Here is a 12,390-nt window from a genome sequence, read left to right as displayed (position 1 = left end):
TTTCGAAATGAAAGATTCGAAAAATTGAAGTTACGATAGAGCAAAATTTCGAAAAATAGAATATACTCACACAGCGTAGTTTACTCAATGAGTGGTTGCGAAAAATCAGAAAAACCAACAGTCTGAATGAATCGAAAATCCAAAACAAAGAAAGATCGAAATGGTGAAGCTTCACCGAGCCAGAAATTCACGGAACTGAAAATCATCGATCATTCAGAATTTCGATGTTTCGTATGTTTGAATTTTCTAATTTTTGCGCTTTCGGAACTTTAACTTCTCAAAGTTATGCCTTTTCGGAACTTTGAATGACGAGTTTCGGACCATTCGAAACTTCGATGTTTCGTCAAAGTTACCTTTATCTTAAGTTTCGCCACCAAAAAAATCGGAATTTAGCGTTTTCGCAACTTTTCAAATTTGGAATTTCAACCCCGCTCCAAGTCGTCAGTCTTTCCACAGAAAGCCTGAAGAACTTGCCTCTCGAATTCAGAATTCTACGTAACGAACTTTTGATCGAAGCACGTCAATAGCCACCGTATATAATGCCTCAGCTCTGACCAAACAGTAATTAATATTTCCTGGTCGGTCTATACACCTGCACGCAGGCTTTGCTGGCAATTGATTAGCTTTCGTGTGGTAACTCTGTTAATTACTCTCTGATTGTGAGCGACGAAGCTCTCGCTCGCGCGCTTCGCGGGTCGGTAGCTAAACCCGGCTAATAGAGATCGCAAATTTAATATCACGAGCATGTCGAATTTTTTTTAAAAACTCTTCGCTTTCCGCACCACATATGTGAATGACGCGAGCAAACATTTGATATTGATAAAATGTGGACAGTGTTCACTGTTCATACATAAAATGGAAATTGAATAAATCCCGGTATTCGTGAATATGCTTGAAAAACTGAAAAAGTGATCAAGAGGCTTTTGCAATTCTTTTTTTTTTTTTTTTTACATTTTTTCGTCCAGTCTGTGTACTCTTCGAAAAATTTATTTTAACAACTGTTCAAATCTATCGAAAATAACAAAAATACTTCTTGTATGAAAATTTGAAAATTGTGATGATGCGATATTTTCAGTGACTGAAATCAAGAATTCATATTTGTCGGATCGGGACAGTAGAAAAAGATACATTTAAAAGCGGATACTGTGCTGTAATATTTATTAACCTTTATTTCATCCTCGAAGCTTAATCTTTATTCTGTCCCATTGCCAAATTTAACATCCTAAAATATGTATCAGTAATCAGTATACAGTAAGAATAGCTTTATTGCAAAGCATTATTCATTTACAATCATAATTTTATGTTCTTTGTTGTTTTTATTTTGAAAATTAAATTTATCGATAATATTCGGTGAGCGAATCAATACTCAGGACTTGATCTAAGTTTATCAGGTGACATCACAGCTCAATTATTTACTTCAACATATAATACAATTTGAATGTTAATTTTATCGCTATAGCACAATAACATATAATGTACGTGCAAAATTTTTGCCATTGTGAGTGGGTGCACTTTTTCAATCTCACGCGCTAATACTTCTCATAAAATTTCATTGGTCTGATGTAACAGGTCCCTGAGCTGCTACCCATCTATTGAATATTTTCTAAAATCATGCGAGAATTTTTCAACTGCTATAAATTTTCAATTTGGTTGCTACTTCTTGCGGAAGACTGAGCACGAGATAAGCTTACGTTGCAAAAAGAGAGGGAAATGACCGAGAAGAATTTTCTTTCAACACTCCTCGCATTTAGCCAGCTGGTGCCAAGAGCCATGGGGCATGCAGAAATTGGTCAAGTGCTGATTTGAATATCGGGAAGGGTAGCCAGACTCACAGGACTCGCCACCCTGAGGCCAATTTTTTCATCAAAACCTTATGCAAAGGTATCAAAGTTAGGTTTTAAATGACACGCTTAGGAATCTCATCCGTCAAGCTTAAACCTTTGCAGTAAAGTTGAATCAAGCGTTTGGCCATTCGAGATAAAATCTTTGATGAATTACAGTCGATAATCGCTAATCGACATTTTGCAAAAGGCTTTATTTCTTACGCACCACTAATTTAATTGTGTACTGACTGACAGAATCATATTTTTGTACAATATTCAGTTGCAGTTGAGTTGAGTAATGAGCTGTATTTTTGGGCCAGTATATAAGTACAAATTCTCTATACTAGTCCAGTCCCAATAGATCTGAATTGAAAATATTCAAGATATGGCTGCATTTTTGTGTGTCGGGGTTTTCGAGTTTCAGAAACTCAAATCTGTAGTCATATTCGAGCTACATGTATCGCTGGTGTTTCGAGAAAAGAACAAAATATGACGATTTTTTGCGTTGGCCTCAAAAACTGTTATCTACAGATGAAAAATGACTTAACAATCGTGTAAAGCGGAAAATTCTACATCGAATTATATCCTCATATGTCAGAAACGGTGTCGAATTAACAAATTAAGAAAAAAGAAATTCTACTTATCGACGACATCTGGGGAATTTTTATGAAATAATTTCTTTCTCCTTAATTTATTAATCCAACTCCGTTTTGGACATATGAGGACATAATTCGATGTAGAATTTTTCGCTCTACACGATGGCCGAGTCATTTTTCATCCATGGATAGCAATTTTTGGGGAAAACGCAAAAAACGTGAAATTTTTCTGTTTCAAAAATTACTTCAGGTTTGAGTTTCAATCCCGTTTCACAAAAATGCGCTCTTATCCCGAATATTTTCAATTCATACATGTTTTGACTGAACAGTATTCGGCTATTTTCATTTTTCATAAGTGTGAAAAAGCGGTCAGAAATATCATCTAAAAGCATCGTAGGCGTCAGAAGGCTTCAAACGACAGCGTGAAAAATCTGATAATATCCGCTGCGGTTGACCTCTGCAACGACCGTCTGCACATAGTGCGGCCTCTCCGCCTCCGCCTCCACTTCCACCTCCACCTCCGCAAGAGTATCCCACAAACGTGAAAGGATCTTCTGTACCTAGCCACGTCACTTATATACGAACAGAGTTCAAAGGCGCAATTAAATGAACAGTCCGATCAGTTGCTCGAATCAACGAGTACGTGACAGGAATGAGTTTACTTCCAACGCGTGGTGCAAGGCAAACGTTGCTGTTTCACCTCGTACGATAAGACAACTCGAAGACGGGCTAATCGCCGTTGAATGCACGGAAAGAAAAACAAACGATACTTCTGGTTTATACATTCGTCGACCAAAACACAAAAAAGGCGTTCACCATGCCACCTCATGACCTCATTTTCTTATGCAATACCTTTATGCTTTATTTCGACATGGATAGTATTTATTCAACTGTTTTTTGCTTGTTTTTATCCAAGTTGTTTTATCAAAATCGTTTAAGTGGACCGATAAGTATTGCCTGAGTACATTTTTTCGGAAAGACATACCGTCACTTTAGATTTAATCATCATTTTCGACTTAAGAAAATCAACAACTTTTAATAAGAATATTAATTTAAAATTCTTGATTATTTCTTCCATATTCCTTTTTTCATTCATCTGTACATTTATGTATTTTCTTCAATGCCTGAATTCTAACAATTACTGATTGTAAATTAGGCTATTCTTCAAACCGAGGAGTGTTTTGATGGACGACAATTGAGTTGCGAAACTGTTTTGCGTAGACTTCATTAGTATTTTTAGTATTAAATCTGATTGAAATTTTAATTCTTATTGATACTAGAATTATTTCTTCATATTGAGAATCAATTTGAGAATTGAAGTAAAATGCGATCATGTTATTGCAGGAAAATCGATATAAAAATTTGAAAACAGTTGTCTGTGTGGTTAAATAAGTATAAAAAAACAAAATGATGCAACCCTTTTGAAAACCGACGAAAAGCGTAAAAGTCACCTCTGATACTGCTTGTATAACCACTCGACACTTCATTTCAGAGTCATAAATATATGTGTGTATGCATTTTTTGCCGATTACTATTGCAACATATGTGCATGAATAGTAACGAGAAAACCCGAACCATAGATGTAATAGAGGGCAATAAAACGCTCGGAAAGAGTCCGCGATGGCTTTACAAAATTGGTTTTTGTCGGAAACTTGTACGACTTGGCATGAGACGCAACGCATACATTTATGCAATTTGAGGTGTGGGGCAGCTGTTCCGATCGATGTATGTATACATATTACGTTGTACATTAGAACAAAAAGAACCCTTCGCCTGCGCCAGCGTGACTGGTAGCTTATTAATATTCATCGGACTGCCTAGAACTTGTGAATGCAAAGGCACAAAGGACAGTACCGCTGCACAAAACACCCCGTCCTTGTCATTTCAAGGCTGTAGAAAGGACGTGTGTGATTGAGCCACATGCCCCAATTAATGATAAAATATTGCACAGGGGAGGGTCGTTTCAATACCGATGGCTGAAAAGTTGACTGTCATTTCGGAAACTACTAATCACAAGAAACCAAATTCGAGGTTTTATGAAACCTATGATCCATATCAAAAATTGAGAAAAGGAACGGAGAACCGTTTAAATAAGCTCAAGCAATGTTATTTGCCCCACTGACAGTGAATGGAATTAATGGTTCATAGACGAAGTACAACAAAAAATTTAGAAAAAGGTTTTACAACTAAAACGTTTAGAATACTTGATTTGTAATTAGATTCATGAACTTAATTTCTTCGACTCAATTTTACATTCATTCAAAGAATACTTTGCTTCCCGCATCTTTCCGTATCTTGGAATTGTTTGCATAACGTGTCACGTGTAAATTGGTTGTCTATTCAGTTTTGTTCTAAGACACAAGGTCGATGAACATGTATCGTCTCCACAATCATCGTAATTATAAGCAGCTTCGCCGCGGCTGCAGAATAGTCAGGTACTAAAGCGTATTACGGCGACCTTAGAGACTTGAGGAATACATTAAACCGCTCTGTGAATGCAAGAGAGGAATTAATCGCAGTCCCAGACACAGGATCGCGCCAGCATGGAAGCAAGAGAAAGCAGACGAGCCTCTCCAATGACTCTGGGCGCCCGACGCGACGTGCTCTCGTCTCTCGTCTCTCGTCTTCGCAACTTCAGTGCATTAATTTCATCTACTTAAAAGCGCATTACCTTTTGACTCGCGCCAATGAATGAATGGGGTGTCTGTCCGGCCTGAAACGTTCTCGTCGCTTTTTGAACCAGTCTATCGTCTGCTGGCGTTCCTCTGCTTCCTGGAACACTTTCACATCATTGCTCGCGTCCGTTTGGTGTTCAGCAATCGCGTGTAGCTTTCTGCATTGCTTCACTACACACATCGACGTGAGAAGTCTGCTATCCGTTTCCTACGCTCCACACCCTGATTTTCGAGTGGTCCATTTGCGGCTGCAGTCTACAAGCACGCGCGAATTTTCAGACCATGTGGTGAGAGATGGGTTCGCGTATTTTTAAACCAAGGATACTCGGCGACCCCGGGCTCTGGTACCAGAACCGGTAATTGAGGCTGCCGTATAAGAGAGAAACGAGACGTTGTTAATCGAAAACTTGTCCGTTTATCATCGGGAAAAAGGCGAGTCCTTTATGAATAAAGATTTGGTTCGAAAAGCCGTTGAGCATTGGTAGATGGGTTCTTTTCATGAGGAAGAAAAGGTTTTTATTAAACTGAAATATGATGCAGTGCGACCGTCAAATAAATCCCGCTGCGGGAAGATCCCCCAGCGGAATAAGACCTTCCGGGGTGAGGATTCGGAACTGGTGAATATATATATAGTATGTATAATACAGTTTTGTAAAGATATACGGTCGACAATGGATCCGGGGGACCTGAACGTGCCGGGTCTTTTCCAGCCGTTCGGTTGCAATGATTTGTTCAGGGTATAATAATCCCTACGCCAGGCTTTCATTCCTATCCAAATCCTCTGTAATGCCACGTCAGGAACGTGCAGACTGCCCTATTGAACCTAAGCCTCCGCGACTGCAGGCGCCAAGTTATAAGTCGCTACTTTGGATTTAATGAGGCGCATTAAGCTTCCACTTTATTCATAGAATCGTATCTTTCAAGGGTGCCAATGAAATCCGTAGACAGAGCTTGGAACAGAAATTTTCTACACATTTGAAATGTAGTTGCTGTCTTGAAGGAAAAGAAGGTGTATAATATTGTATGTGATACATACAATATGAAGTTTTCCTCGTCGTTTTCTTCAACGCGTTCGCAACGAGCACTGGTGTGGAAAAATTCAGTGTAATTTTGCGCAATACGAAAGGCGTGGATAACTGCAAGAATCTTAGAATCTTGGAAATGAGTGCGAGCGGAAAAACGAGCGACAATATGGAATGTATTTATGAGGTAAATAATTACACGGATAAAAAACGCTGCCACGGCATGCAGTCAGTTTACCTTGTTTCTTTTATCCTTTTTACAATTTTTTTTTTCTCTTGCACTCTGCACTGCTTGCTCCGCCATCAGTACTCGGTACCACCCATATACTTACAGCTTCTACTTTAACGTTTTTGCACAAGATGCGGTGACTACCGTAAGCGCAGTTGTTTGTACAAGACGCTCGTTCCGCTTCTTCGCAAATGGGAAACCGTCAAGACTCCTTGAGTGTACAATATAGATTCTGGTCTTCCACGTCCGAAAGAGGCTGCCGGTACACCTATACGTGTACATACATTCTATAAGAATTTATTCCATCTTCTCTCAGCACGACGCTCGGAAAGGTCGTGTGTTGCGGTTTAATCATTCGAGAATGTCCTTGTCCTGCGATTGTCAAGGACAAGCTGTAAGCTACCCAAGAAGTCTTGTAGCCACTGTGTGCATCAAATATATAAATGCTAGATCTTTTCAAGACACATTGAGTTATGGACACATCTTCATTTCATGTGATAAACTCAAATATCGAAATCGATTTATTTGCATATTGAACCGTAACTTGTTCAGTTGCATACTCAAAATCAGAGAAAATCATAATACCGATAACCACACTTAATTTACAAAATGTAGGTACTCCACGATACATTAGAATGTAGTAGCGTCGATTTTTCATAGTAATGTGATTAATTCCAACTTAAATCGATACAGCCAATCACGCCCAGATAGCGTACTGCAAACGATATGCTTTCAGACAGTGAGACCAGCTTGCACCTAGGTCATGTACTGTAATTATAGTACGAATTACCGATGTCTACGTAACTATGACCTTTTCGGTCATACCTACAGATTACTGTCCCTCACAAGCTTCTCTCACTGTCATTGTAGACTTTATTGGATGGTTAACAATCCTGTTAAAGGATCGCGTTATGAAGTGTTCCTCGAGAACAACAAGTTGCCATTATCACATCACAGAGCACACCGATATATACCCCGTTCCAAAATCAAGCACCGATTTGATGATCGGTCTTCCAGTCTTAGGCCTCCAATGTTCACGGCTAGACGACCCTTGCCTTCATCAACAAATGACCACTTGTCAGTGACAACCGTCAACTCCCTTGGTACTCTTTACTCCTGGTTTGAAGCCGTGTGTTTGGACTGGAGAACCGTCTCGAGGACTTTGGAGAGCTCCTGTCCGGGGGACAGGGAGTCCCTAAAGCTAGCGAAGAACTCGGCTTGAATATTTGACGTTGTTCAAAGAGGAAAAGAAATTTTATTCCAAAGTTTCTCGTGACGCTTTGTACAGTTTCGCGGACCGTTTCTTGCCGCGTGCAAATCTACATCTCAACCCTCTCCTGCGGCCCTCTCACCTATTATCCCATCGAGGTCTCATGACCTCACGATTCCAGGTATCCTTCAACTTGGAGAAACGAGTTTGCACTCGCTTTGTTCCCTCATTCGTGTTCAGTGGCTACAGCTGAATTCACACTGCGAGATCTGCCTCCAGAACTTGAACATTCTTTCGTTCACACCGAATCAAGTCGAATTCCTAATTTATCTAACACGATCATCTCGTCGCCTTTCATCCTGTGATGAGAGACTAGACCAAAACCTGATTCCAATGAGACTGTGGGGTGAGACTCGTTGACAGTCGTTGTAAATTCATCCTAACCCAAAGAATGAGAGCAATATAACGACGTGGTGCTGCGGTATTCGATCCCTTTCTATTCCAGCTTCTGTTCCACACTGGGTATCGAACGCCTGCAAGATCAAGCTGAAAGAAATTCGCTTCCATGCAACACGCGATGCTCACGAACTACAGTGAGCTTGCACCTTCCTGCCAATATCCTGCAACGGAACCACGGAAGTCACACTTGAGCTCGTTTACAGTTGGTCTCGTTAATCCTAACTTATCCTAATCCATCACAACTTAACATGACTCGTGTATTATCCTATACGCAATCGATACGCATGTGAAGTCCAACCATTCTCTACCCCTCATCGTTTTCATCCATTGGGCGGAAGCCTCTCCAATATTACGCCCCTCATATTGCCCCGAAATTCATCATGCTTTCCTCGATTACAAAATTTTTACGGATTATAACAATTTTTTTGGGAAAACTTCTTAAAAGTTTGGATATAGATCCTTTGTTACTCCATGATCTTGATGATTGTTAGATTCTATATATCCGTCATTAAGATGTACGTATCAAGAGCAGAATGGTTCTGAAATCTGTAGTATTATAAAGCAATATTCAGAAATCATGGACCTGAACTAGTTCGATTCTGGATTCAAATTTTACTGGACGTCACGAGCGCATTGTTGGGTTCGGTTTATGATTCCGCCGAGATGGGGCGATGGAATGATTTCAAACTCGTTAAAATTTCTAGCACCTTCCCAGTCTCATCGTACAAAGCTATCGGGCAATAATTATAACCGTAAACCTGTGTCCGTAGTCATTGTTCGAGCTCCGTTTTAATGACGTCATAATTCCGGACGTCATTCATGCTGATCAGTATTCAGCGGGAAATTACCGCAACGTCGCGACGTGAATACGATGTCGATGCTTCAACTGATTGACGTTGCGTTGTCTCCCGTTATCGAATCTCCTATATCCACTCTGACCATAACACCATGTAAAAAACTGAAAAGCCGGAGTAGAATTTTCTGAAAATCACTCCTTTATATAGAATTCAGGTTCAATCAGTCCGTATATCCGATTCCAAGTTATAAATATAAAGCTTTAGGTGACTTTAAATCATACCTAATAACTTTCGTTACTCTAACTGATGCCACAAATCTTTTGTACTGCATTCTAAACATTTTTCAGTAAGGTACACAATCTCAAGGTAATTTTAGTTTCTACTCGGCCCACTGACATAACCTTCATCACAGCCTCACTAATTTGTCGTTACTGAAAACTGTAATAAAAGTGATTTCAGTTGGTCAAGTAAGAGCATGACTTAAACCTAGTTAGGACCTAATTAAGTTTTGCTTACAATATTGCATTGGTATTATAAGTAGTAATCGAGTGAGCCTCTTTCCCGGCTGAGAAAACCTGGATACGGATGTGGCCGATCAAGTGCCATCCATTAAATGTCTGGATGCAGTTTCTTTTCCTTGTGCGTCAGAAATATGACACATCTATTGATCGATTTTAATATGTGGTTGGCTTCTGGCTGAGGGAAGCGTTGTGGATAACAGCCCCGTAGAACATAGTGTTACTATAGATATACCAGGGACATTGATTTTTTACAGCTCTGAGATTTTATAGTCGGCACGGGGACGACATCGACAGAGTATTTTTAATCCAGACATTTATTTCAAGGTGGTGATTCGCTGGCGTCCGCGACGATGACCACTTCCATGTCCCGTCCCTAATAAAGCGACGTCTTGACAACCGTGTACATGCTCACATGCTATAACGTATACACTTATACCTGAGTAGCAACGACCTGTCACTAACGCTAATGCCAACATCACTCTTATTTATTACTTCTCCCACTTGGCAAAGCTGGCTCGCACATGATCGATGCAGATCTTACATCCATACTACAGGAGGCCCAAATCCCTAATGACGTCCTCACCCTACATTCTCACAGTCGGTTGTGGCTCACTTTCGAGAAAGAGATCAGGAAATTGGTACTACAACTTTCTAATGGCGTGATGAATGATTGAAACTAATGAGCACATTAATACGACTTCAGTTGTATATGTCACAGAACACGAAACCATAGTCCTTATCCATCTTGGGTTGCAGTTCGATTGAGCCTGCAAGAATCATGCTTAAATTTGATCAATTCGCGATACGTATTCTCGAATGCATGGAACTGGAAATACAGCAAGTCTGATTGTTAGATCTTTTATTATCTACGTAGTTCAGAATTTAAAAGTCATTTGATATTACTAAACAACAAATTCTCGTTGAAATTCCATGTGTATCTTTCTAATCCTTCTAAATGTTGACACGGTCCGCCACGCGGAATAAACTCACGAAGTAAAGTGTTTTCTTTTTCTCTTGCAGAGACTTGAGGCCGGCGAGTCTGGAAAAGGGCCAGGAAATTTTGAGGCTTAGGGTGTACGCCTGTTACGCTTGGGGCGGTCCTCTCTTTATAGCCGGTTTAGCAGCACTGCTTGACAATCTACCGGAACAACCTGGACTCATATTTCTCAGACCACGTTTCGGCGAGAAATACTGCTGGTTTTACGGTAAGTGAAAAGTCAATGTATATATTCACAATGACAACGAGATACGTGGTCTTGCTCGTTATCTCAAAAAATTTTCTACGGGGCCATTGAAAAAATTCTTGGCAAAACGAGTCTGGATATTTTCTTTTCCGTCACTCCAAGAGCGCCACTTTTCCTTACTTCGGAGTCTGGTTTACCGATGCAATAGCCCTTGGTGACGACTGCCTATCGCGTCACGGAGGATGCCGGCTATGGGGTAGATATAAATCCGGCGCCAGCCGGCTAGGCTGTCCGAAGACACCCTGGCGCTTCACGATACACGGTCGACCCGCGGCCAAGCCGAGGGGTAGATATAAAAGTATATAAATACCCACATACACATGCATACACCATGTATGGTAGCACTGAATACACGTAAATGCCTTCCACACGTTCGCGGGACACGAGAGAACGGGCAGAAATGCAGCATTCCAAGAGGGGATTTAACGAAATGGAACCAACTACCACTGCACGGACTATATAGGAAGACCCATTTCGAAAGATCGATGCGATTCGTTAATGTACGGTGACTGATATAAATTTATGCCCCGGGATGAAAATCGTTATTATCCCCGAAAGGCCAAGCGTCCCTCTGACCCTTTAAAATTTCGGAATAGGGGAAGGTCCAATTGGCTGAACGAAGTCGTTGAAGGTGGGCACGTTTTTTATGGTTCGTCGTCTCGTGCCGAAATTTAGCTTTACTTTAAACTTTATGATTCGATCAATTTAAACTATAAGTGTAAATAATAGTTTTTAAATTCGATAACGTTTTGTTTTTTTCTTATGCTCGTTTTTTGTATCATTTTTTTATATCCATCAAAACAGAATGCGAAATCCCTAAAATGAAGCGAAATCCCTTTTTGCCTTTCCATAGCCCATCTTGCTGATACTTACCCTAAGTAATAACTCAAACTTGCACTTTAGCTTTGCCTGCTCTTTTCGTATACCAATGGCTTGGTCAACCAAACCACCATGGTTCCAAGGATAGACTATTGGATAGGTGGTGTTGAAAATATGCAGCACTAAAGATGTTCTACAAAATTCTACACCATTTTGGTGGTGATTTTAACACTATTTTGTGTGAAAATAACCATCCATGGGCGTTATTTTGATCCTCTTACTCCAATTGGTGCTAGAAATTTTACACCAAACGATGTGAGCTTTCATGGATACCTCAATTTTTCTAACAGTTGACCTATGTCTCATACGCTTTTGGTAAAAATCACCAAAATCCTATCTGTTTTCAAACTGACATACCAAAATACTCTTGTCGTTCATTCCTCTGTCATTTGCCTACGATTATTGATATCAAATAGTTAGCATCGTTTGGATGCAACACGTCAAATTCTCAGTTTTCAATATTTACTGCAACAAGCGGCAATTATTAAGTGAGATTGTACCGTTTGATATCTGTACATAGTAGTATTTTGTTGTTAACTCTAGGTTAAAGTGCTTATAAAGACACGTTGCACACCTCGAAAACGCGGGGATGCAAAACTCTTATGCCGCTTGAGCGATGAGAGTGAAACTTGGGCAGTTAATGCCTTATTTTTGCAAAAAGTGGAGCGTCTTTTGACTTTTTCAAAATTCGGAAAAAAGTTTTACAGATTGGTTGACCCACAGAAATTGGCCAAATTTTCACATTTGCACTGAATGGATTGAAATTTCCCGTGTGATGCCACTCGGTGGTGATGAAACACACATTTTGAGCTCAGTCCCGTGAGATTTGATGGTGAAATGACGAAATGGCAGCTGATCTGGTTTTCGACTACGAACAACACCAAAATCTCATTTTGGCGACATTTGTTACCGACATTTCACGCATGCCCGTAATT

General features: G+C 40.1%; 1 protein-coding gene across 1 annotated transcript in view; it reads left to right on the top strand.

Annotated features, from left to right (window-relative positions):
- Positions 1 to 12,390, top strand: part of LOC124410232 (probable G-protein coupled receptor Mth-like 1) — a 103,561-nt gene that overhangs the window by 72,760 nt on the left and 18,411 nt on the right. Inside the window, exon 4 of the mRNA XM_046888445.1 lies at positions 10,353 to 10,537. Within this exon, the coding sequence (XP_046744401.1) occupies positions 10,353 to 10,537 (185 nt within the window). The remainder of the gene's footprint in view (positions 1 to 10,352; positions 10,538 to 12,390) is intronic.

The sequence above is a fragment of the Diprion similis genome, chromosome 9 (genome assembly GCF_021155765.1).
Source record: "Diprion similis isolate iyDipSimi1 chromosome 9, iyDipSimi1.1, whole genome shotgun sequence".
Taxonomy (NCBI): domain Eukaryota; kingdom Metazoa; phylum Arthropoda; class Insecta; order Hymenoptera; family Diprionidae; genus Diprion; species Diprion similis.
This window is presented reverse-complemented; position numbering and strand designations above follow the sequence as displayed.